We start from the raw sequence: 27,890 nt of genomic DNA on the forward strand, positions 1-27,890 counted from the left end.
TTTAACTCCAATTAAGATGATTACAATGGAAACAATTAAGATATAAAGAAAACTATATCAGTGTTGGAATGAAAAGGCCTTAATCTCTCCAAAGACAGGTTACTGCCAAGATAACCTGATGCTTATGGTAGTACACGTGCAGTAGATTACTTTCTTTCTTTCTTCTTTGTATGCAGGTTATGTATTTTTCAGTGATTTTTTCCCGAAATGGATCACAGCAGCTTTTAGCTGTAACGACTTATTTAATGCTACAGGACATAGAATCCTGTTAATATGAACATTTTGGAAAAAATAAAGTGTAGGTGAGTGGTGTGTGAGTGGTGTGTGTGCATAAAACGTCTATTTTTTTATATTTGCATGAGCACATTTCTCCATTATGTTACATGCACGTGACATTGAATATTTAACCGGGCCAATTTATCTGCAGTACACACTGTAAAAATATCTTTGAAGATTTAGCCTCACATCCTCTGTACTCCATCAGCAGAGGGAAATTAAACCAATGAACCGAAAAAAGAGCGGAAGGATGAACAAAGAGTGAGAGAGTTCTTTCGAGTCGGTCACACTGGCCGGAGTCGGGGCAACTGATCCACTCACTCCCTCAAATGTCAGGGAGGGGAATGCGTCATTTTAAACACATGCAAATTTTGCTCTTCTGTGTGTGGAAATTCATCAAAAAAATCACACAAAAGGTTCTGCCTCTGGTTCTGCAGCCTGGCTTACTTAACTTTCACATATCTCCCCCCTTTCATCCACTCGAGCAGGGGACACAGGACGGACGCCGACTAAGTGTCATAACATCTAACTTTTTTTATCTCAAATACGTGGGGATGAAATGAGAGGGAACGAAGAGAGATGCAGTACCTGTTTGAAATCGTTCCAGAGCCTGGTTCCCACAGGCTGCGAGCTCCCGGGTCACGTTGGCAATAGGAGCTGGAGCATCTGCCCTCAAAACACTCACTTTCCAAGAGGAGTATGTAAAAATGAAAACAATGCACTGAGGCGGCATGAAAGAGTGCTTGGCAAGCGTCTGTCATCTATTTATTGTGCATGTATGTGTGTATGTAAAGTGTGTGTGTGTGTGTGTGTGTGTGTGTGTGTGTGTGTGTGTGTGTGTGTGTGTGTGTGTGTGTGTGTGTGTGTGTGTGTGTGTGTGTGTGTGTGTGTGTGATTTCCAGGAGGAGAGGTTTAGACGGTATCCCTGTAAGAGAGAAGGTAGAAAAACAGAGGTAGAATGAGTCAATGATGATAACTGTGTGTATCATGTATGTTAAAGGGAGACAGAGGGAGAAAACATCGTGCCCTAGTATATCCTGCCTTACAGGTTTCCTCTTAGAATTATGGAATGCATTTTAGCGTATTCAAGCATGTATATGAATACAGACACCTACACATACTCCTACACCGTTTCACATCTGTCTGCATCTGCAAGCACAAATGAGCACTGGTATGATGTAATGGCGCGCTCCTGTTCAGTCTGGATGCGAAGGCTGGCAATCCGTTCCGGGCTGAATTTAAAAATCGGAATTTATTCAGTCCCCTCGCTGCCAGAACTGTTCGCAAAAGATCTCGTGAAACTTGTCTGGGAACCTCTGCCAGGTAGTTCACACCTCCACCTCCTCCTCCGCCTGATGTGGTAATGCTGGAGATACTTTTGACAGCACTCAGAGCCATTTCTCCTGCCAGAGGAGCTAGCTGCTGGCAAAATAAACAAATGAAATAATAATGATAATGATAATAATGAAGGCAAGATTTCTGTGTGTTTTCGGTTGGTAGGTAGTTGAGAAAGGCCACTGGGGACGGAGTTGGCAAACAAGAAAGCTGAATTAGGGTAAATTCAATTGATTTCGGAGATAAAAGCAATTTCTACAATGCATGCAGCAATTGCAAGAATGTTTTTTTATATCTGGTATATAATATATGAAAAGTATCACATGCATGTAACATATAACATGCATTAGTGTGAGACTGTGTGGGAGTCTTGGCTCAGCAATAGGCACCATGGTCATATGCTCATTACTGTATATTGACTTATAGAGCAATACTTTCAATTAATATTAATGCAGGACACTATATCGATTCCATTTGCTGGATTTTAATGAGCCATCTAAAACATTTGTGTCCATGTACAATGATAAAATATTACTAATTAATTGCACTTCAGGGATGGAGCAGTCTAAATTGATTCCATAGCAACAAAGAAAATCAAATCAAGCTTTTTTCAAACATAACTAATTTTCCCAGGGGACTGAGAAACAAAAACTCATATGAAATCGATGAAGGACGAACACGCTAGTTTCATCGAGCCAAAGATCGTTTTTTGAGCAATAATACAATATAGTTAAAATAATATACTCATGAATATACACTGCAGTATCTGGAGAAGAAGAATCCCTTGGCACAAAGTGCATGTATTCAACTACTTATAGATTTCTTGCTGTTTTGCCTGTGAGTCAATAAACAACACATTCGAAACAAGAACTGTCGATATTATTCTTGTGTGTTGAGTTTTTAAAACTGTTAACTTATGAGAACAATTTTAAATGATGCTTCCAAACCGGATGACATACCTGTGCCATTCTGTTCTGCAGTTTGGTCATTGTTGACTACAGCTCTAGATTATTCTTAACTAATACTTTTATTTAAGACACTTAAAGGTTCAGTGTGTAGAATTTAGTGACATCTAGTGGTGGAGTTGCATGTTTGCAGCTGAATACCCCCTCACCTCATCCTCCGCTTCCAAACATGAAAGAGAACCTGTGGAAACCTTCAGTTGTCATAAAAACAAAAGTATTTAAATATAAAGGGCTCATTCTAGGGTGAAGAAAACAACAATTACTACAATTTAGATGAAATACACTAGTGAAAACATCACTAGGATTATTTTATATTCCATTTCTGCCAATAGATCCCTTTCACCTATATTTTACACACTGGACCTTTAAATAGTGGATAAGTCATAACTGCATCTGGAGTGACTTTAAGTGAGCCTCTTGCTTTGTGACTGGAATTACACCCAATGACAGACTCACGTTGGTTCTTGCAGAGACTGAACTTGTGACCTTTCGGTGATGGGACCATTTCTCTTTAGACAAAGCTGCCCTGCGACATTAACTGTATTTTCCCCCCAAGTCACCAGATGGCCCACATGAGTGAGTAAAGAGGACTAATAGACACACACATTCCTACAGAGACAGGATTCCTCCTTGCTCTGATGTGGTCGGACGCTTAATGCTGAGTAGATGAGGTAGAGGGACAGCACTCTGCCTGTTGGGCTGTCCTGGCTTATATGAAAGAGGGAGCAGAGTACTGGCAGCTCACCAGGGGAAGCAGAGAGAGAGATGGGCGTGGAGGGGGGAGAACAGAGACAGGGGAGGGGGCAGCAGAGAGAGGAAGAGAGTGTTTCTGCAAGAGTGACACAGAGATAAAGTGAGAAATAGAGAAAGCAATTGAGTGTGAGGGATAGTAGGAGAGGTAGACACGGCATGTGTATGTTAAGAGTGAGTCGGAAGCAGAGAGCAGGTTTCTGGTGTGATAGCAATTTGTCTTATCGGGATTTTACAAACGCCACATAGATGTTCATGTAAATTCAGGGATACGCGTGTGAGGAGTGCATTCATGCGAGCACACACAAACGAGGTAACAAAGGCGGATGCAGCAATTCCCACAAGGCCACGGAGAGAAATATGATAGATAGGGGGTCGCTGTTTATATCGGTCTTCATTGCTTCCTGACTGAGTGGCCTATAATTGAATGATCATTACACCAAAGTTATGGCCGCGGCCCCACATTCGGAAAAATAGGAATTGGGCTGGAAACAGCGTTTAGTGGCTTTGATTTATGAGCAACAATGAGGAAGTTGTTTTCCAAGCGTGGCACTCTGATGGGCAATAAAGAGGAGCGGGGCTTATCGCCCGCTGTACCTACTCTGACACACATACACCAGTCAGCTTGCCAACCAGCCGGCAAACCAGTCAGCCAACCAGCTGGGGCCCTTCATGGAAAGGAAGTGTTTTCAGCAAATTTGTTTCCTTCATGTCTCGCCCTGAATGGCGCTATTCATTTAAAATAGCCTCCAGTCAGTAGGCACCGCTGCCACGGCACATTTATACACTTGTGTCCTCACAGAAGTAGACACACACACACACACACACACACACACACACACACACACACACACACACACACACACACACACACACACACACACACACACACACACACACACACACAATTCCACCTGCATACACACTCTCACAAGAACACACTCCTTTCTTCTGGTCCAGCTCCTCTTTGCAGGAGGGCCCTCTATAATAAAAGCAAAGTTGAAAAGAGAGAAAAAGGGTTTGTCTTATACAGCGTCATCTGTTTTCAGTTGGGGTCATTGGAGCCGTATATTTATGTCTCTGGTGTGAAAAGGACTGGACGCTTTCATTTGCTAGTTGTGATATCTAGATTGTGTTGGATCTCACTCAGAATGAAGGGGTCGCCATGTGTGGGTGGTGCAATATAAAGGCATTGATGAAATACAATGCATTAACTGTGGACGTGTGATTCGACAGCGTATTCAGCTATGTTCGATTGCTGCCTTCAAATAGGACAGAGCTGAGCCACAGCACACGGCACAAAGCTTCACACTTCCACAAACACATTCTATTTCATTACTATCTTAACATAATGTGTTTACTCCAGTCAGCAGGGTTCTGGTAATGCACCTGAAATGATTCACTCATTGTCATAGGCCTCATGCCACCGACTCACCCGTACAGATCACTCAGTGGATGTGGATGAGATAAACAAGAGCACGTTACACCACACTGCAACACCCCCCCACCCCCACCCCCTTATTTCATGCCATTTTATATGTAATCTCTAAAAAGATGACTCTGTGTGTGAATTTGCAGAATCTGTAGGCGAGGGGAAAAGAGGTTTGGAAGCCCCCGAAATATTGGCACCAAGAGGGTGATTGCCTCCAGATTCCCCCATTTTATTAAGAACGGATATATTTGGTAAAAAAGTCTAAAAAATCTAATTTTCTTTGACGTATAAATGACCATTACACCAACATGGATGGAGACTCAGCTGTTGGAGTACCAGGCTCGTCGGTGGCCACAGCAAAGTCAAAGTGAACTCAACCGTAAATTCTACCAGACAATCTGCAGCAGCCATATCTGCTGACAGCTTAACATGCCAGATATCTTGACTTTTGCACCGAGGTGAATGTGACCACAACTGATCCCAGTGACAGGCTGTGGTTGGATCGTTTATTTGCTCTGGCCTGTTACCACCTCTGGGATTTTCAGCTAGCTGCCCTGGGGCCCTGTGTGTTATATCACCTCCTCGTTTCTTTCATCGCTCCCCCCCCCCCACTCACTGCACTTGCTCAGTCATACAATGAATGCATCTGCAGAGCTTCCTGTACTTAGAAACACACATTCATAAGAGTGTTATCTCCTTATTTTATTTCTTGTTGTATCACTGAGCCTTAAGGCCACCACTTCCGCTGCTTCCTGACAAGCCATTTGTCTGGATCTGCTTGTTGCTCCCGGTCCCTATCAATTAATAGAAACAGTTAAGAGAGTGTCACAAAGAGGGTTAGTCACACGGAACTATCCCAATGGCTGCCAACGCTGTCATGTCATCGGACTTGTCTCAGTTCAGGCCTCAGGGCTTTTCTCTTATTAGAGAGAGAGCAAGGCAGGGAATGAAAGAAGCTGAACCCACACAGTTGAAAAGCCTCAAGAGTGGTGGCGCACATTGATAGTGTGAACATAAATGCACACGCAGGCATAACCGTCTGTTTAGAAGAAAATGGTTGGAACAAATCAGACACATACACACACACACTTGAAAATAGATTTCTTTGTCATCAAATAAAATCATCGACAATCTGTCAAAGTGTTGAAGTCCACAGGATCCAACGAGGTAATAAGTACAACTTGATGTCATCGAAATACTGCTACGTGATTTCTTGACAGACATTTTGTTTTGGCTATTCTTTGCTTTAGACTATTGTACATATCTGTTATCAATGACTAACTTTATCTTGACAATCACTAGAGCGGTTTTGTTTGTTTGCTAAGTGATGTAAAGTGTTTTCATTAATATCAAATACCAGAGAACAGATATTATGCACAACATAGTTTAGTGGTACACTCTTGTTAGGGGTGTACCACAAAGATTTGTAAGACAAAGATTTATCTAATATATTTAATCGCATTGTGTTGGCTGATTATACAGAAACGCAACAGTTTTGAGTGTTAGCGTAGGATTTGAAATACAAATTAAATGAATGTCAGATTCCCAATGGTCCAATATTTCTGCTTTTGGACGAACCACAGTGGTTCGGACCAATCAGTGTCCGATGTTTGATGCACCTGCTGGAGGCTATGGGCGTGTCTCAGCCAGAGGGAGAGGGCTGTTCATTCACAACAACAGCTGCTCATAAATAGGTTAGATATAATGGATGCAGCCTCAATTGTATCAGAACTGGAGAGTATTCCTTCATTGAAAGAAAAGCAAAGAACGGCACTGAAGGCTTTTCTCAACTGGGAAAATGATTTCTCTCTCCTCTCCTGACTGGCTTTGGCGACTGCACTGACGGCGATGGACAGATGGTTTATCCAATCACCTGCCAAGCATATTTTTTGAAGCCGCCTGCCCTTTTTCCAAATAATTCCCAACTTAGTTCTCCGGGATAGTTCAGTGAAACAAACCATCTGGTGAATCAGATTGAATCACCAGAAATCTGGGGACTGTTGTTATGACTATTTGCTGGTCCACATGGCATTGGGAGTATGCTGTCATTCAGTAGGTCAACAGCTTCGGACCAAACTGAAGCTTCTCAAAAAACAGGATGGATGTGTTCAGTGCAGATCAACAAATATATCTTACTAAAATGCTAAAATATTACCAGATAATATTTTCTCTTTGAGTAGGCTGAAGTTAGCCTTTAGCACAGTTGTGCCTTGGTACAGTCTTATAGATAGCTATTACGTCTGGTAATGGATGACCAATAGAAAGTCTTCCAGTGTTGCTTGGATATCTGGTTTTGCATTTACATCTTAACTGCTGTATAAAGCCTATGACCGCACTGCTGATACATTTGGAAAAAGCCACATGGCAGATAAATAGGCTACAGATAAAGGTGTGACAGGTGTGGCTGCTGAATCTAAACTATATCTCACACATGCATGAAAAAAAACACGTATGATGGAGACAGATTTACACCACGTGACCTCCAAACAAAAAGCTGCTAAACAAAGTCAAGTAAATCTGTAACATAAAACCTGCGAGTTACACATTTTATCTTTCTTATTTTCTGAGTATTTGATTCTGAACCACGATGTGTGCTTTGAAATGTGGCTTTAATTATTGAGTCTAACATACAGTATGTGATGTGATCTTTTTTACAAAGTACTTGTATACAAACTGAAATATACATGTACATAGGCTTTCACTGATTACATAAGTTCTGCTTTCCCCTGCTTTAACAATTCATTATTATTATGTTAAATAATAGGCTTCCACAAGGTTTTATGAACTCATCAACATCGACACCAACTGTGTTAATAAGCTTTGCAGACTCTGTTTTATTTTATGGCACCAATCTACTATTGCATTGAGCTTTAGATGATCACAGTTACTCTTGTTAAACATATTCTTGAGTTAAAAGTCTGCCTCTGTTTCATTGCACCCAATTGTCAGTATCAACCCATCTGCTAGATGCCTGAACGTACTGGCTGTTCTAAACTAAGGCTTCCTATTGGAATAATGGGCTATAACTAAGCTATTTAATGTACACACACATGCAGAAGGTGTGCATATGTTTTGCTGTATCCTGCCTGAGGTTGTGCGAGATTTAACCAAACTAATTATATTCAGTAAGGAGGTAGCTGCACAGAAACATTCACGCCATCACCATCTGACTTACGCAATAAACACCGCCCTTCATGTGCTTCATGTACTAGGGAAGCAAATGCTGGAATTGTTTGTAAGAACCATGCCATCTGTTCACCTGGACAACTCCATGGTGTCCTTGGTGAGATACACGATCCAGTAGACCAGGTTGAACGCGCCAAACGAGAGGGGGAAGAGGATGCGGGAGTATTTGTCGATGATGCTGGTGCCGGTCAGCATGTTGTTGTCCGGTACAGCTGAACCCTGCTGCAGGAAGGCCTGGGCATTGACAGGTGGGTTGGGAAACGTTTTGGCCGGGCGGTCGAACACCGGAGCGGAGTTCATCCTCTTCTTCAGCACACTAGTGGCATCCACCTTGGAGAGGCAAAGGGGATACAAAAAACATAGAAACTGTGAGAAGAGATTTCACATTAAAGAGAATATTGCATGATGTAATACGAGGGTATTAATAATAAAACTGGGGCTGTGCGGTTGTGCCCTGACGTTTCGCGCCGCATTTGCACAGCTGTGAGTTGATCAGTGAGGAATGTGTGTGTCTACAGAATACGACGTCTCGCATAACAATGAGGACCACAGTAATTAAGCTCAACAAAAGGAAATCAATGGGGTTTTTTTGCCTTTGATTTGATGTGATTTCAGTCAACCCGCCTCATGAAGATTGATGCAGTTGTGGGCAAGCAAACAAAACCCATCAAACACAAGAGGTTCGTGGCGTTTTGACACACGGTTCATGTTGTGCCTCATCAACTTTCAGTAAACCGATGTGGTCATCAGCACATGGCCCCTGCACCGATACTTGCAAAACAGATACGGTATGTGTGGAGCGAGAAAGGGAAAATGCACATCTGGGAAATGGGTCAGGGAACAGCGTGTTGCCTGTAGGTATAGAGTGAAACTAAAAAGAGAGAGAGAGCAATCCTCTTTCAAACCAAAGAAATTGTAGAAAGTCTAATATCGACAGGAGGACCACGGAAATAGAACTGACTGTAACTTCATGATCCTTTGATTTATGATAATGTAGTCAGGAAATGAGCTTTTCAAACAATTAAAGAGAAACATGATTGAATATTTATCATGTCCCGTAAGACCTTATAATTTCAAGACATACGATTATTCTCTATATTAGTTTTATGTAGATTTTTAAACTGATTTCTTACTGAAAAACATGATATTTAAGTACTTATGCTCATTCGGTACATTTGCCAATGCGAAACCAAAACCATGATTTAGAAATGAACCATACTTTTGCAGAGTAATGTTCAGTGTGTGATTAATAGTTCACCGACTGCTTCAGCTGCGCTGTTGGACTTAACTCAGAACACGGTGGATGTTTTTCCAGACTAGAGTCTTGGAGCCAAAACGGATCTTGCGAGATTTGCGTTGGATTTGTCAGGCTACAGGATTACATGCCCCGCTACAGGTTGAGAAACTCTTAAACTGTAACAATCCTCTGATTGAGGGAAACCCTTCCAAAATGGCACGGTGGCCAATCTGAAATGAGATTAGATAAGTCCCTGAGTTATTAATTTCACAGAACTTGACATATTTGCAGATGTACAACCAACAGTAAATGTGCAATTCTAAATTGTGCAGAATGTTTATAAAAAGATTTTCCTGTTATTACTATGACATTTCCTTGATGCTCAACTCATCAGGTGCTCTATTCAAAAGATCATGCAACACTATAGGTTTAATTATTTTGAGCCAACATTATTATTCATATCGACGGTAGCTGTCAAAAGCACAACCAGTGACACATATAACAGAGGAACAATTCCACATAGAGAATTTCTGTTACCTCTGCCAAGGAGGTTATGTATTCACCCCCGTCCGTTAGTTTGTTTCTTGGTTCAGGGAAGAACAAATACAATTTTGGAGCAGATCTGGATCAGGGTGCATATCCAGGAATTTTATTCCTCTTTAACATTGCAAGATCAGGCGTTTTTCAACATTTTAGATATTTTCCAAGGGAATGATTCGTGGATCTTGATGAAAAAAGCATGCACCTCCACTCGCTCGCGGTGCATCCAGCGGGGGACCCCCTGCTGTGTTCACACATCGACTTCTCCTACATTTCTACAGACATTATACTCGGAGGTCAGGCGGATAAAGTCTGTAGAAACTGCAGAGTGTCTCACTTGGACATTTGCGTTCACACATTCACATCCTCCAGAGAAAATACAGCGGAACTGCAGAGTCCAGTGCATGTCTGAAAGCATGTCTGAAAGCAGGCGGGCGGGCCGTCGCAGTTCAACTGGTTAAGTGGCATCCATGACAAGAGCTGGTTGAATTCGACAAAGTGAAAAAGTTTTCTGATACATCTTTCTCTGATCTCATGATGTTTTGCATAGGGAACAAGGACAAGTGGTTCAGAAATGAGTTACTGGAACAAATACAGAATGTCTTTCTTCCTCTCTGTGTAACTATTGTAATGATATCAACCTTCGCTGTGTTGTAGCACTGGCAGTTGCCAAGTGCGAGTGTGAAAAAGAGGGAGGACAAAGAGAAATGAGAGAAAAAACCGAATCTGCACTGTGATTAAAACATTTAGTTTTTCAATTCTCTTCAGGCGTCATTAGTGTGAGGGACTGCAATCATCGGTAAAATAATCGTATATCTGCATTTTACTCTAGATAGACACAAGGCTTAAAATATAACGGAGCGTGTGAAATGTATATGGGTTTCGAGTAATAAAAGTAAAAACACATTTTGTGACACAACAGAGGTAATAGCTGTGAGAGGTGATCTAACAGCTGATCACCCAGACATTAGGTTCACTCCTCAGTGAAATAGAGTGTGTGCCCTGTGACCCTGAACGTCTCCTCCAGTCGTATCACTGTTTATTTGTAAGGTCAAAGTTAATTTGAGTATTGAGGATTTGTGCTCGAATAGGAATTTGGCTGCTCCTCCAAATGTCAGCGACCTATCACTATAATGGTTCCTACACGTTGACCGCATTGCCGTGTGCCATGTGGTGTTCTCTACTGTAGGTATGTACAGATAATCCGATACACAAGCTATTTTTGATAATGAAAACAGGACCGCTCGGCTTTTTCCTGGTCAAATCCTGCAGGGATCAGCTCCTCTTCTCTTTATCCACTGCTCTACATTCCGACCGACTTGACCAGTGACTGACGGATATATGGCCGGTGTTTAGGTGCGAATGTTCACATGTGGGGGCTGGGGAGCGGGAGCCGCTGTGTGTTTATGTGTGTTTAATACTGCGTGTTACACCATCGCCGTGCACTACCACTATGCTTTGCATGTGAGTTCATGTCTGTGGGTGTTGAGTGGGTGTACATACGCTCGTGGATGAATATTGCGAGGCGGTGGACATGGATTTCATGTAAATGTACTTTTTGAAATTGTGTATTTAAAGCAAGGCAATGAGATACCTCAAGATAGCCGCTGTTAGACGATTCACTTGTTGTTAAGGTGTTTTAAGAGAATAAGAAAATACACAATAAGTATTAATATGTGTAACATATAAGTAGAATCATGTGAAAGGTTGAATGAAACTACTTGACCAGCTGAAAGTAAAATATTTAAGAACATCCCCTAAATATTAAACTCCACTCTTAACTTCAAAAAAGCTCCAACTTGATGAACTTATTAATCTATAGCCACTAACTTGCTTTGTGACTTGATCCCCAGGGAACTGTAACATTTATAGTGACAACACCTCTTTGCCAAATCAACAAAATGATTAGGTCACTTAGTGATCCCCAAAGGAAGCATAGGAGAAAAATCCAAACAGAGCAGAAGTGACTTCTTGTAAATATAAAACAATTGCCCGGGGGAGAAGTAATTCTTTAGACCAAATATTGGATTTAAACATTGATTCTGACCGGAGCAGATGGAAGACATCTGTTGTATTATTAAAAGAGCTTTTCGAGATGCAAACCGCTGCAGCTTGATAAAGTAAGGTTTTAATTTGTTTAAAATGTGTGTAGGGAACACTGTGTGTCTGTGTGCGCTCCTGCAGGGGCCATTAATGATCCTCAGGTTTCATTATTGTGATGTGGAATAATGAAAGAATAATGAAAGAATGGCTCTCAGCAGATTACAGACCTCCACCAAGGATCAATAGTTCCCTTAGGTTCAATCAGGCTGCAACCTACTGTATTTGCACACACTTATACATATCATCAAGATTTATGAATTATGTCCTGGGAAATCAGTGAAAATGTCAGAAAACAAAGTGACAAATACTTGTATGATCCTTCCTGTAGTTTTTGTGCAATCTACCAACAACCAATCAACAGACAAATGGTCTGAGGTGAAAACATAAACCCGCCGTGTGGCTGCAAGTACGATGGTGCATGAAATCCTATGTCGACAGCGATGTTGCCGGAGCTTGAAATCCATTTCATTCATTCAGTCTAATTATAGGGACGCTGGGACGCCAGGACAAATGCATGAAAAATCAAAACTGTCCCAATTCAATCAGAGCGCTCCTTCACCCAGGCAGCGATCACTAATCTACCGGCACCTGTGGCTGGGCCCATAAATAAAGTTCCCTTCTTTCTATCACCCTCTCTTCTCCTTCATTTCCTCCCACGACTGCTTTATTTTCTCTTAATTTCCTGCACCACGCACTCCGCCACCCACTCACACACACACACACAAACACACACACACCATCAACAATGCACACAGCCCCCTCTCGCACTCACTGGTAAACAGCCCCTCCCCCTATGCACTGTCTATATTTGATTCATTAAAGGAACCATTAAACTTGTGCTGCTGCGAGCTTCCCGTTCCTGTTGAGGCTTTGCCCGACAGTCACAACAGGTCGTCGTGTTTTCAAATCGTGACGGAGGGACGGCTATTTCCAGTGATCCACCATTGTTTGGGTTTTTTTCGCTCTTTTTTTCTCCGTGTAAATGGAAAGTCTTCCCTCCTACATATTTGGTGAAAGCAGTCATTTTCCATGATGCATCCCTCCCACTCTCTCTTTCCCTCTGTGTAACTCTTTCTCTCATGCACACACAAAAACAAAACCACGCCGGCCCCTCGCATCCGTCCCTCCAATCTTCGCTGCACTAAAATGGACTGGGCCAGCTTTCTCAGCCCCCCCACTCCGCGTCAGTGTGGTGGCCGCCCTGCTGCTTGTGAGCCCGCCGTGATCTGCTGGATATTCCCTTAATCTATGGCTCTTACATAATCTGTAGCAACATCGTTCACAGAGCCACTGGCTGTCTCCTCGCGTCACTCTCTGTGGTTATCACACAGTTACAGGGCAGAATAGAGGACCAGGAGAGAGCGATGGATGATAGATACACCGTAGATGGATGGATGGATAAGACATTGTATAGAGTGGATTGCATGGATGTGAGGGCCATCATTTGCTGCAGATTACATGTGTGCATATATGTATACGTGCCTGTATGTGTTTGAGTGCGTGCTGCAGATTAAGTGTGGATGTGTGTCCTTGCGTGAGGACAAGCGTGGATAAAGTGGAGATTGTGTCGTTCCAGTGCGAGTGTGTAGTTACATTCAAGAAAAAAAATAGAGACGCCAAAGAGGGATGGTCAAGAGACGCTGTGTGAAGAGAGAATGGGGGGGTGCACAGGAAGAGCACAGCAGGAGGTTACGTAGATGAGGCAGAAAAAGAAGGATAATGTTAAATTTTGCATTTTTGCGTGTGTGCTTGAGGGGGAAGACAGGAAGGAGGGATGTGGGGTTTGTACGTATGTGATGTAAGCGAGATTATGGTTTTCTTTGGGCTGAGGCGGAGGATAAACGAGGTTTGCGTATTGTTTGCATTGCACACGCTGCACGTGGGATCGCAATGGGAAAGGAGAAGGGGAGCTGCAGAGGGAGGCAAGTCAGAAAGTCGAGAAGAATCACACACAAGTCACATAAACAGAATTTAAACCCCCTCGTCTGCTGAGTAATCAGTGCTCATAATACCACTGACACAGCCGGGTATGACCTTCACCACTCCTCCTGAGAGCCACAGAGCCGTCTCATTCATCGGAGCATGTGAAAGACTTCAGGACACAAGCAGTAGAAGACAAGAGAGTGATCTTCGAAAACAAACCCAGAGCGAACGGAGGCAAGATTTTAACCAATCGCAGAGTAAAAGAAAATGAACCACTGATTTATTAGATTCTTTTAATTTGAAATCAAAAAGATCATCAGGTGAATGTAACTATAAACTGGAACTTTAACATTCAAGCTGTGAGTTTAAAAATATAAAACCACATGAGATAAGAAATATTAAACCCTTCACATCTCTGCTTAATGAAAAAGATTCTGTTGCGTGGCTATCAGCTTTATTTGTGTTTTTATTAATATTTGTGTGTATTTTCATATTTCTTTCAATAAATAAAAACATTTAACTTTAGCTGTAGCTTCTATACGACAAGTGAGTGTGAAATATAACTGCATATCCCAAAAAATGATCTGTACACATCGAGAATCGCAGCCAAACTTCATTCCCAGGCTATCTACGTTCTGGCCACATTTTCTGTCAGTTTATTTTTAACCTCTCCCATTGCAGTGATGCATATTGTATCAAACATCACATTCCTCCTTTTGTGAGTCATAATTCAGCCAAACTGAAATCAATAATAAATCACACACGTTCTGCTGGAATCTCTTACAAGTGATTGCAGTGAAACCAGCAGCTTCATGTAAAACTTCATAAGTCATGATGCAATTTCATCAAAACCCAGATAAAAAAGAGTTTTTACTCATTGGCTGATGTGGCTGATCCATACAGGAAAGTAAAGATTGTTTAGTTCTTTATTTTCTTAAAGTTTAAACTTTCTACACATTCATTGTATTGTCAGGTTTTCATAAACTTTCCTAACAATACTATTAAGAGTACAGGAGCTTCTCAGCTTGTGGTTAAGAACTTTAACAGTCCCGCACTTTGAGGTTTGCATATGTTTGCGTATTGAGATAGAGGGAAAAGGACTGGACTGGCAAATGCTTGGTTTTCTCTATCAAGTTTGGGACAGTGAATCGGCAGCAGGAAAGAAAAAGTTAAATCAGTGGATCCCGGATTTTTCCTTTTTAGCTTGTTTCTGTTCCTATCATCCCTCTAAGTGAAGTAAATGAATTTAAACTGAATCGGTTGAACATTTGAATCTTCTCCTGGTTCCCTTTCTTAAATACACAGGTATTAAATGTTGCGTAACATTAATGCATGCTAAAACAAACAACGGGGGAACAGACTTACCGAGGAAACTTCTCCGTCGGTCCCCGTGGCCGCAGCCGGAGCCGCAGCCGCAGCCGCCGCCGCCTCCTGAGCCGCCACCTTCATAGCTGCGACCTTCCGCAGCTCCCTGTTGGCCTGCAGGGTGGAGAAGTAGTTGACGGCCGCGAACTCAATCAGGGCGGAGAAGACGAAGGCAAAGCAAACGGCGATGAACCAATCCATGGCTGTGGCGTAGGAAACTTTGGGGAGGGAGTGGCGGGCGCTGATACTGAGCGTCGTCATGGTCAAGACGGTGGTGATACCTGCAAACAGGGACAAGACAGAGGTGAGTTGTCAAAGGCAGTTTGTTGGTGGGAACTTCTTTTTCTCTCAAGTTAAATATACATATTATGTATACATACATTTTTTTGCAGAGAGTTAAATAATAAAATCAATAGCCTACAACATTTCTACGTATATAATTAAAATCTATAGCCCGAAGGTTGGCTCTCTCCAAATTTCACAAATATTCATTCCATTTCTTCATCACTACGAAGAGAACTCCCCATGAAACCACAACTTCTACATTAATTCATTTTACGTTTATTCTACATTTATATTTATGTGAGTTCAAACAAATAACATATAACCTGTGAATTATCTTTCTTTAGAGGCGCACATAGGCATCATTCGCCTGCAGTGTTTATGCTAACTTAGGCTTTTTGCCTCTTGGCTCTGAATTCATATTTAATGCTCAGACATGAGTGGTATCGATCGGATAAGCATATTCTCTGAAATCTTTTCCTCCTGTCACATCTCTGTTATGGGGCGGAAAAATATCAATGTCTTCTGAACATGGGGCTTAACGTTTGGGGATGTTGATATAATCTTTATGAATTAGCAGAACACAATTCTGCCACAATACTGCAAAGAATGAGCAGATAATACATGGATGGACCGTGGCTGTTTGCAGGACTAATACAGTCACTGGTGTGTGTGTGTGTGTGTGTGTGTGTGTGTGTGTGTGAGATTCTTTCAATCCTGATATACAGTATATATCTCAAGGCCTATAGGACCATTGGTCAATGAAAACCAGAGGCTTGATTGTGAGCGACCACTGCAATCAGCTTGATTAGGGCACACACTCTAGATGCACCACACACACACACACACACACACACACACACACACACACACACACACACACACACACACACACACACACCACACTGTGCAATCTTACCCCAAAGTTCCTCAACAAAGTTTACAGATACCTTTGCTAGCTCACGTTGAAATGTTTTTCAAATTCGTTCTTGTAGAGACATGAAATATAATTTGGACAATCAGTAGGCAAATCATTACGCTGCTTTGTGAATCCATGATAATAGGTAACGTGAATTGTCATAAAATATTAGTTTTTGCAAATCTACAATATTTTATTATTTTAGTGGCAAACAAAAGCTGCAGAATCTTCTTGGAAGTTACCAGTTCAGCCATTTTACCAAGAATCACCATTTGCCAATCAACGCCTGAGATCCTTTCAGCTTTGCACAGATTGTGGCAGTTGAAGCACTCGTGCTGCAGCTGCAGTGATACAAAGCTTCATCTGAGGACTTGGCGTGCACCAGAGTCGATCATTGACAAGTGTGTTGAAAGTTATCAAGTTAAAAATATCCTTTACAACATTGTGCATAAGCTGTTTATAGTCAGGGTGAGCTCTGTTTCTTGGTATATGTCGGGTGTCAGGACATTTCAGCTCTGCAAGGTTTGTCCAACTTCACTATGGAGGATGATAATCTGTCAATGAGCAGGCGGACTTCACCTCCGCACTGGCACACAGACAAAGATCAAATAGCTGTAAACTGTCCAGTACAGTAGAAGGAAACCACAAGTGAGGAATGATGAAGATTATCGAAGAAAGAAAGTTGTGGGTTGTATCGGGGGAGAGGTTTTTTGAACTTCTTGTTTAGCTGAAGTAAACTAAGCTTTTCAGACGTCTGTAAAAACTTCCTCCAAACTTCTGGCCATGGCAACAAACTGAAGCGCCGACGTCCGCACTCTCTTTGTTTAAAGACTCAAAGTAAAGAAAAGACTGAAGAAAGAAAAACACTGTTTAGATCCACGGCTGTTCACACCTTCTGTTAGTAGCTAGAGTGCTCCACAATATATTAAACATCTTTTTGTCTGTGTTGCTAAAATTCGTTCCTTATTAAGTCAGACAAAGATGCTGACAATCAACATCTCCTTTAATGGCCAATTAACAAAGTAGATATCTAATTCACTTTCATCAAGCTAAAGCATAAGGGGCCATTTAACACTGCTGCCCATGCTTTTACCAAATGTGCGCTGGAGCTGTGCACTTGCCATTAGGATCTCATGGGGGATTTAATGCACCCAGCAATATGTCAAAAGCATTTTCCACGCACCACTTTAGCAGTGAAAGTCAACGACTCTTAAACACAACCTCCTTCAAAAGACCCAACCAGTGCCGACTGTCTCAAGCCCAAGCAGAAGTTAAATGATTGCGTAGGGGAGGAGGGATGAAAAGCTGTCAGGGTGGGAGGGAGAAGCACGAGAAAGAGAAAAGAAAGAAAAGAAGGAACGAGTGTAGGAGGGAAGGGGGATGAAGTATAAAGACAGGATAGAAATGAAATGCTTGGGGCATTTATGTGCTTTTATAGGGAAAAAGCAAGGTACAAATTAGGCCACACTCAATTAAGTCTGTGAGACTTGTGCTCAAGGGACTTTGAGCTCTTAGAGAAGTTGTTGACAATCCAGCGCACAACATACAATGGCTTAATGTACTGTCAGGGTGGAGCACGTCCATATAGCTACTTCTCTCCTCTTCTCTTTTCTCCTCTCCTCTCCTCTTCTCCTCTCCTCTCCTCTTCTCCTCTCCTCTTCTCTCTTCTCCTCTCCTCCCGTCCTCAGCATTAATACAATTTAGTTAGATAATGGATTTCTACAACACATCCTGTAACTCCCAGGTACTTTAAGAGCACTCTCCCAAGACACTCTAAATTTAGACACAAACTATATCGCAGTTTGAATATGATGCTCGGCCGTTTTGTGATGACAAATCCAATCTGATTTTATCTATATTACCTCTTCTAAAATACCCAGCATCCCTGGCGTTCACCCAGAGCTCCTTTTCAACGACAGCCAATCCAGAAAATAAGCTGTTTTTTATCGTATACCCAATATTGAGTGAAATGGAAAGCAGCAGGACGAGTGAGGTTAATGAGTTGCCACAGATGTGCTTGCCACATGGGGGCCTCAACTTCCACGCTAACGCTAATGATTGGTATCTCTTCGCCGGAGAAGTGCGCAGGCTCGCCCGAGCGCTGGCTCCCTTCCAATCACAAGTGCAGACCACAGAACCTTAATCGACAAGGGCCAGCAGTGTCACTCTGATCAGCTGCAGCTTGTTGTAATTTAAAATGAGCGGAATCAAAAATGAAAAAGGATGGAAATGTTTTCAACGGCTTAATTTGCCCCATTTTTTCCCTCCTTTGTTTCGTCCCAGTCTTATTTGTCTACCTCTTTCCTCGTACCCTCTCTGTCTTTGTTCAGTGTCTCTCACACTCTCCGCTCCTGAGGCTAGAGCTTGGTGGCAACTGTAGCGTGATGTAATGTGAGCAAGCGGAACCTGTGAGTGCTCGGAAGAGGGCCAAGTAAACATCCTCCCCCTCTCGGCCCTTCCATGACCAATTTCAAAAAGGACATTTATTCCCAATTAATTCAGCTCCACCACAGTGGAGGAGGAATGGAGATAATGAGGAGAGGTTAAAACATACGGTGATGACTGAGTCGGTCTTTGTTTTTCCTGCAGGAGACTGTATTTTAGGGGCCAATCTGTGTGGTTTTAAACCAATCAGCGTGCAGAAAATGCAGAACTACTTTAAGTTTCCCAAGCTGGAGTCACCGTGAGGTCAAGCAGTGGGTGGGGAGTCGATAAATAGAGATATATTTTATTCACATTTTGGATACATGCAGTAAAGAAAGTTGAATTTAAAGAGCTAAAAAAATGTTGAGCACAAAGACTTGTGCAACTTGTAAAACTCTCGGGCTAGACACTTTGTGGTAATGGGTTGTGTAACACAGTTTTGAACATTCTTGTTCTGTTTAGTGAACCGACTTGATTTCCCCCACACTATGCTACTCTTTTAGGTGATTGCAATCATGCAAAACGGCAACTGAAAAGACCGTTTTGTTGCAATTACCATTTCACCAGTAATGCACTGTGCAGTGCGTGTTCTCGTCCTCGCTTTGCACTTGAGCATTTTGAGAATAGGCCTGTAACTTGCAATGGTATTTATAGAACATTATGAGTACAGTGAGTTTAAAGAGAACTTACCGAACACAGTCCGAGCTGGAACTGATTCCTTGTTAATCCAGAAGGAGACTTGGGCCAAGATGACGGTCATGATACAGGGAATGTAGGTCTGGATCAGGAAGAAGCCCATCTTCCTTTGTAGGTGGAAGTGGACCGTCATGATGACATATTCACCTGAGACAGAAAACAACGAAGACATGTGATCAAACATCAGAAAATAGAAGGACTGGCCCCAAACCTTTTTTTAAATGATGCTGATTAATTTGTAACTGTAAAAATATTACAATAATTTTAGTTATGTGTTCAAAACTTCACGTCTTTTTTTTAGTTCAAATATTTTATAATAAAAGTCATCGTATCACATAACCTCAGGGAAACCTGAAACCAGTCAATGGTGTGCACAATATCATCACAACAGCAAATCTCACATGTAGCACGAGCGTGAGAACGTTATTGTCTCATTAAATTCTGCACATTGGAACTGCACATAACTTCCTGGGGTGTTTTCTCACCTGTATTGGACTTGAGCCTCTCGCTTGACACCGTCTGACCAATCAGGTCGTACTGCAGCAGGCTGGAGGATTCCTGTGGCACCTCGACGGAGGAGAGAGGACCTTTCTTCCACGTGTACACGATCTCACTGATGGGGTAAGCATCTAGACGGGCGGATGAAGAACTGTGTTAATCTAATTTCATTAAAGAGTTTGGTCTTTATTTCTTATATTCACAGGTGCAGAAAACCTATGCATTCAATTGATTCAATCATTACATTCACTCTTTTGTTGGTCTGGTTCTCTTAATATACATCGAAGGACCTGGCAAAGGATTTGTTGGTAACACCGGATAACACATCCCACTTCTAACTGTGGAATTAAGGAGGAAGTAGGGGAGCATTAAATTACAGCCCCCATAACCTACTCTTACCGTATAATTGAAAAAATAACAATTACTAGGTTACTCCTCCATCATTGAAGGTAAGCTACTGTTGATCTACTTTTGCTGGTTTGTTAAATTATTACATTCATTTCTTTCTCATTCTTCCTCCTCAGGTGAGATAAGAAACTTTCTATAATGATGCACTTGAGGACGGTTTGTTTGTTTTTGACTCCAGGGGACGTGCACCTTCAGTCGATTATGCATGGCAGGGTCACATCTTCACATGCACTTACTTATTCCTTGACTTGTGTTTATTTCATATCATACAATGAAGTCTGGATAATAAATCTATACAGTGTGCATCTCATTATCTTACCTTTGTATATACCATATTAATGATAAGGTATGTTAGCTGCAATACTCTGCTTACACACTATATGAGCTAAGTTGTTTTCACCATCTTTTCCCAATGCAGCTCCCTGTAGAAATCTAGTATTTACATAAACACTTCAGACTTTAATTAATTTATCCCTTCCACTAACACGCCCAGTTGTTTTTCCCCCTGTTCCCCCATGGTTTCCTTCTACTGTACTGGGCTGGTTCCTATTGTATTTGTACCTGATTCATCCAACACTGTAAATCCGTGGATCGTATTACGAAGTGTCATCGCATTGTGTTTATTTTAATTTAAATTTTTTTTAACAGTTCATCTAATGCACCCCGTGTGACACTTCAAATTAAAATCTTCCGACATCCTGTCAGGCAGTCAGTTAGGCAGTGACAGCGTGATCATTTGATATTGACACCATCTGTCAGAGCAGTGAGGCCGAAGAGAGAGAAAACAAACTCACAACTCCCAAACTTGAGCGGGCAGGCATGGCCGTCCATCGGGAAGTTCATCAGACGCATCGGGCACTCTGCATTTATAGTTAATCTGTCAGAATAGATACGGGTTGAAAGACATGTTTGATTCATATTTGATTCACTGTTACTGCATTGGCTAAGAAATGAATGTTTTAAACTGGATTCAGGCGCTGTGGCACAATGGCGGACACATTGTGCCACTAAACCAGAGACTAAAACCAGAGAAATGAATGTGAAGATTAGAAAGATTTATATGTAAAGATGAATATTTAATGGTTTGTCTTGTTATACTTGTTTCTGAAAGGAAACTCAGCACCTCTTGCAAAAGGTAACTAAATACACAAGTTAGGAATAAGGATTAAACAAAGCTGAACTAAATCAAATGTTTTAAAGCAAAGTAATTTAATCTATTAATCTAATTATTTGAGAGAAAAAACTGATTCTGTGCCATCAGTAACTCCGGGGACGTTGTTTTCCGTCCTAAATATGTCCTTTTGGAACAAAGCTGGAGTCATGTTTGTTTGAATTGCTTTCCAGGCCTGTTTTTTTCAGATGGCACATATCTTAGTTTTTTTGGGGAATGGCCCTCCTCATTTCTTTTAATGTCTTGTTTGTTTGATTTGCTATCCAGGTCTGTGCTCTGTTCCGGTGTTGGCTGGGTTTGGAGCTCACTGTCCAGCACTGTTACCTCATGGTGTACAGGATAGTTCCGTTCTGCATGATGCGGAACAGCTTGTTGGGGGTGGTCATGTTGTGAGAGATCGACCTCTTGCCATTCCGGAAAAAGGTGTCCGGCGTCCAGATCTTGCTGACCATCAGGTTGTTGAGCCGCAGGATCTCAATGGGACCCTCAAATTTTAGCCGCTCGTCGATCCACGTCTGACGAAAGAACACGTCCATGGTGTATTCCTGGAGGGAGGAAGGATTTGTTTACCACTATTTGAACCACTCCTACCACTGGTGCTGCTCCTGCCGTTACTAGCTCCACTACCCCCAGAGCGAATGGCAGATGGGTTTGTGAGCCATGGTTTCGCTGGAACCTGCTGGATAGAGCACTGGCAATGTGATGAGGGTTTTTTTTTCCCTTCTATTTCTGGAAGGCTCTATCATTGCTGCCAGTACTAGGGGAATTTAAAAGTTAGGTTTGTGCATTTTACAATAAAGAAATTTAACTTAATTTTAGGGCTAGGGATTTTTTGGATATTATGTGGGAGACAGACCTCTTCATAATAGCAATAAGATCATGTGTATAAAGTTTATTAAGTTCCTTCAAAAGATGATGCAATTTAAACTGAAGCCCAAGCATAAGATATATTTTTCTTCTATGTTTTTATTTTTTATCTTATTATATGAACTACCAGGTCTAGAAATGAACCGACTGAATCATCTGATTGAGGTTGTAGTCGTTAAATATGAATGTAGATTACTTCACGTACAGAGTCAGCATATAGTCAACAATACCATCCTGGATGCTTTTAGATGAAATGGATGCCCCTGCTGCTCTTAAGAGCCTTTCGCACGCCTCTCTATAGAACGGCCACCAGCGTATCACATGGCCGTTCAAGTAGGCTTTAGATGCAATGAAACAGTATCTAAAGCCTAAAGCCTAAACAGTGTTGAGTACAACAGACATACAGAGTTCAGCCTATCCCATGACAGGAGTGGTCGGCCTGTCCTATCCCAACATCAGCCAGATCTCTCCCTCTCTCCCTCTCAGACGGGAGGGGGATTGTCAGCCAGATTAAAGTCCTAAGCTGCACTAATGACATCCTGCCCAAATGCTGGAATAATGAAGGCTAGGGTGACTTGAAGCTATATGAATTGAATCGCAGGGGAATCTGTACATAATGTCTTAAGTGTGTTGACGCGGTGACGCTGACTCTATAAACCAGTATTATAAAATCAAATGTTTGTACAGTATGTGCACATCAGTTTAGCCTTTGCATCCCGTATCAGTCTCAGAGGTCAGAGGGGCTTACGTACCATCTCGACATCTGACACTGGTCCAAAGCTGGTGACAAAGATGTCAGTTTTAACCTCTGTGACTGGACCTACAGCAGAGAGAGGAATGGTTGCTTTGGCACAGAAACAAAACACAACTTTGGATAGAGCGTGTTATCATCTAAAATCAGGCATTATTATATTTTATAAAAAATAAATACATATAAAGCAGTTAAAGCTATATTTAATGTGTGGCTCATACACAAAGAAAGATGCCACTGCAAATCAAATTCATTTACAAACCTAAAAAGAGCATGACAGTGACAATAAGTAGCATTTTTTTTGTTCACTTGTAATTGTGTCATAATTGTGTTAGAAAAAAAACATTTAATTATAGCAGCACAGAAACCAAATGGACAATGACGCACACAAGTGCTGGAGTCAAACTTTATCTACCAAAAAAAAAAAGGAAGCTCTATTCAATCATGCATGAGGCAACATTACATAAATAGTGACATGACTCGGTCATTAGCATACCTCCAAATCCAGGTCGCAGTCTGTTGTCATAGCCATCCAATAATCTGTCCAATATACGCGTGATGTTATCCAAATAGATGCTGGGGTCCCTGATTTGACTCCCCCAAACACCGCTCGCACTAAAAAGTACAAAACGCACCGATGGAGAAAATCATGTCAACACACAAGAAAACAGTTACAGAAAAAAAACACAGAGTTTCTCCAGCGCACATTCATCCACGGTCGTTTGGTTCGCCGTGCGTAAAAAGTGAGGAGAACATGCAGGGAGAAGAGTTGCCTTCTACTCACCATGACAGGAAGAAGCAAGTTAAAATGAAAGCCATGCCTCGCAAACACCCCACCACGAGAAATCCCTGGTCAACTTTTAAAATCAGCATGGTCCATCATTTAAAAAGCATGATTGGAGGCGAGTGTCGCTCTTCTTTTGAGTTGTGTGAACCGTGCGAGGGTATCGCGCCAGTCCAGCACGACTTGACTTCCCCCTCTAGTGCGGTTGCGCCCGCCTCAGCCTGAATCCGCTCAGTTGGAGAAAAAAAAAAAACCTGAAGAGTTTTTAAGAGAGTGAAGAGGAGGGACGAGGGGGGACATCCACATTAAGCGAGGAAGGCTTTTTTATTTTTAACATGCACAATGGTCTCTCGTGTCTCATATTGGGAAAGAAAATGTTTGTGCTTGATGGAAATATTGACGGTGACTGTGCGTGTTTGATGAAGAAGGTTGGACGGGAGAAGCGACGGAGAGGAAGAGAAGCAGGGAGGGGAGGAGGGGAGGAGGGGAGGAAGCCTGTGCAAATACAGTAACATCACATCAATGGACTGTGGTGACACTTTGAATGCAGTGTACTTTTTTAAATGATTTCAGCCATGTCACCTTTGTTTGAAGTGTGTGTGTGTGTGTGTGTGTGTGTGTGTGTGTGTGTGTGTGTGTGTGTGTGTGTGTGGACAGAGAGAGAGAGAGAGAGAGAGAGAGAGAGAGAGAGAGAGAGAGAGAGAGAGAGAGAGAGAGGGAGAACAGTGATTGGCCATGCAGAGACAGAAAATTGCTACTAGAGATAGCACATGATGAACTGTGATTCATATAGTGGTTGAGTGGAGTGGGCGGTAGATACATTTAGTGCAACTTCAAACTCACAATATCTATAGAGCGAGAGCTAGGGGGACACCACACTGTCAAAAGTCAGCTGTATCCCCACCGACACCAGTTTTTTCTCTGTTGCACAAACACAATTGGAGCAATTGCATCATTTTCACCCGGTGCTCATTAGAGCCGAGCTCGCACAGTGGCACATCCTAACAGTGTGCCTCAACTAACGGGTTGCGACACTGAGCCAGAGCAAATGTTAAACCTTGTCAGCCAAGTGCAAAAGTGGATTTGCTTTTCAGCTGCTGTGGTTTAAAGGTTGGGGAGGAAAAAACTGCTCCCATGTTCAATTATCAGCCGAGGAAAAGGTTGGCGGACAAATGAGAGAACGAAGCACATAGCAGGAGGGTTCTTTTGACTGTGTCACCCTTTGTGACTTAAAAGATAATTTTAACTCTTGTGCTAAGGACAACGCACCGTACCCCAGCTTGACCTTTAAGCTAGAAAAATAAATAAAAAACTAACTATTAATGTAATAGGGAAGAAGAATCATGGATCCAGTGTTTTCTGGCGTTCCAACTTCAGTGGGCGTTGTCTCTTTGTTATGTCTCCATTGATCAATGAACTTTATTCCAGCACAGCATTACTTTTTCATTATAAGTGGTATCATAGTCACGTTATCAATAATTCATGCGAGGGAAAGAATATAGGATATTCTTCTGACAGCATTAAAATGTGAAGACTGATACAACCCATAAACTCTGTTTTCTACTCAAAACACAAGTTATATAATGATCTCAAAACCACGAGTCAAATCGCGGATCGCTTTAACTTCATTGCGATTCTCGTTGGTTTTTTCGCTGTCGCGTGGCAGATTTATCTCTAAAATCACAGCCAACACAGCAGATTCGCCAAAGTTTACATAAGGTAACCGGAATCTGTGTTTTTCTCATGTTCGACACAAGCAGAAGAACATATGTATTCCTCTGAGAAGTCAGTGGAATCGGATGTTATGGTGCAACACTACAGAGGAGCTGGACGCTGTGGCCTGTTGTTCAGGGACTAAAAAGTTACATGAATCCTTGCTGGGTGTGTTGGGGATTGGACCCAAAGACCGTTTGATATTTTTCTTCTTCCTCTGTATTCTCAGCTCGCCGTCCGGGTAGTGGAGGCAGTAGCGGTAGTAGGAGTACAAGTGGCAGGTGTAACATTATCTTAATAGCAGTGTCGTGGGAATAGTGGAAGTGGTAGACACAGTAGTAGCAGTTGCAAAAAAAAGTATCATCGTGTTGTAAACATGTTCCTGTGAAAAAATATTTTCACATTACATCATCTGATATTTGACCTTAATGCTGTGATCAACTTGATCTCGTCAACCGCGAGGTCAACTCATCTGACCGACCACGGTGCACTGACCATGAAAGGCCCCTGACCCGATTCACTTAGCAGGCCACTGGCCGAGGATGAGCCACGACAGGAATGAACCTATTCCGTTCATCACTGGTACAAATGTGCTTAGCATGCTATGCAATGGCACACACACACACACACACACACACACACACACACACACACACACACACACACACACACACACACACACACACACACACACACACACACACACACACACATGCGAGTAGAGGCACACACACACGTCCACAGAGTCACATGGCACAAACAGGAGTCATTAATCCACCTCTATAGCTGGAGTCTTTGAGAATAAAGGCACGGACGCACCTAAACGTTATTTAACTCTGCTATTTAGGCAGATCACCCACAAGAGTCCGTACAGCATTTAATGAAGCAACATTATCCTCTACTTTTCTTTAAATTAAACATGACTTATTAGTATGCACTTGCATACATCTTCCTGTGCACACGTCTGTCTGTTTACCCAGTGTCAGTTTAGTTGAGTATTGTCCTCCATGTACAGGTTTGCAGGCTGATTAATTGTCTGACAGGCTGGCTAAATGGCCAGTTGATAAAAATCCCCTGAATGGCTGGATGACTGACTGACTGACTGACTTATAGACAGCTATTAAAATGTAATGCCCGTCTTCCTGACTGGATCACTGTCTTTCCTGTACACCGAGCCTTGAAGGAAGCCAGCTCCTCGGTCTCCCAGCCAATAAGTACAGCACAGAGCCCAGAAGCAGATGGCTGCACTGGCTCAAGCCGGAGCTATGTAAATGCCAATGATTATATGAGAGAGATATTAATCCTGCAACCTGAAAGTCAGTGGAGATGACGCCCGGCTCAGGTGACTCGTTTCAACCCCCTTAATGATTTTCCTGCCACAGCCAACATGTTCCAACATCTCATTCTCTACCCAGCTCATACCTGCTCTGTAATTGGTCATTAGGTTTTTAAAGCCCATGTCAAGTGAACAATGTTAAATTATGGGGGGCCATTATATCTAATAGACAATATTTCCACAAAATATAATCGCTGAGCCATTCATTAGGCTTAAGGTCTGAAAAGAGATGAAAAGGCGCGGTGATTGTGATGGATCACAATTAGGTATGCTTCGCTCCGTGAGAACAATACACCTCGTATTCCAGGATGGGTAGCAATTCAATTACGTCAATTCAGGAAGCACAATTACTTTGGGAAGATAAGGGAACATACTTCGAAATACAATGTCCTTTGACGGAGGGGAGAGACTTCAGAAGGAGTTTGTTAATTAGTTCCTTATTCAACAAAATGGGGATTTAATTAAACATTTCATGATATGTAACTCTGGGTTTGATTCCACGCAACACATATTGCAGCCTCGTAGGCGGCTGGTTGCGGAGCTTGCACATTTGCCGTAAGAAACTTTCCAAAACTCGCTGACCTTTCGAGGGGAGAGGAGCTGCAGACGGCAGTTGTGTGTGGTGTGTTGTGATCTGTGGTAGTAATTCACGTTTTTCTTTGGGAAACACTGGACTGTCACTGACACATTGAGCCTGATGGGAGAAGAAGAATTAGGTGCAGAAGCAGAATGTTTTATTGTGCAACCCCCTCCACCACTGAAGTACTGCACACGAGTCAAAGTTAAAATACTCGTACTAGTACCTCTTACCCACTGCGGCACTTCATCGCTTATTATTAACACCACAAAAAAAATAAGCATTGTCTAAACTCATTTCTGGCCACACCACAGTGCTTCTATAAATACACAATATCTCCCACGTGAGATAG

General features: G+C 42.2%; 1 protein-coding gene across 1 annotated transcript; it reads right to left on the reverse strand.

Moving 5' to 3' along the window:
* Positions 1-1,055: 1,055 nt before the first annotated feature.
* gabra6b (gamma-aminobutyric acid type A receptor subunit alpha6b) lies at positions 1,056-24,340 on the reverse strand. The gene is made up of 10 exons (XM_035179577.2): positions 23,913-24,340; positions 23,625-23,743; positions 23,130-23,197; positions 21,835-22,055; positions 21,134-21,216; positions 19,919-20,062; positions 19,428-19,580; positions 15,113-15,393; positions 8,018-8,274; positions 1,056-1,201 (listed from the first exon to the last, which is right to left on the reverse strand). The coding sequence occupies exons 1-10, from the start codon at positions 23,999-24,001 to the stop codon at positions 1,189-1,191; spliced, it is 1,428 nt and encodes a 475-aa protein (XP_035035468.1). The 5' UTR covers positions 24,002-24,340; the 3' UTR covers positions 1,056-1,188.
* Between the last annotated feature and the right edge of the window lie 3,550 nt (positions 24,341-27,890).

This window comes from Hippoglossus stenolepis, chromosome 15 (genome assembly GCF_022539355.2).
Source record: "Hippoglossus stenolepis isolate QCI-W04-F060 chromosome 15, HSTE1.2, whole genome shotgun sequence".
Taxonomy (NCBI): Eukaryota; Metazoa; Chordata; class Actinopteri; order Pleuronectiformes; family Pleuronectidae; genus Hippoglossus; species Hippoglossus stenolepis.

Coding starts and splice junctions, on each gene's coding strand:
- gabra6b (XM_035179577.2), bottom strand. CDS start 24,001: ATGCTGATTTTAAAAGTTGACCAGGGATTTCTCGTGGTGGGGTGTTTG. Junction 23,198..23,624: donor ACTGCGACCTGGATTTGGAG/GTATGCTAATGA, acceptor TCTCTGCTGTAG/GTCCAGTCACAGAGGTTAAA. Junction 22,056..23,129: donor CAGTGTCAGATGTCGAGATG/GTACGTAAGCCC, acceptor TCCTCCCTCCAG/GAATACACCATGGACGTGTT.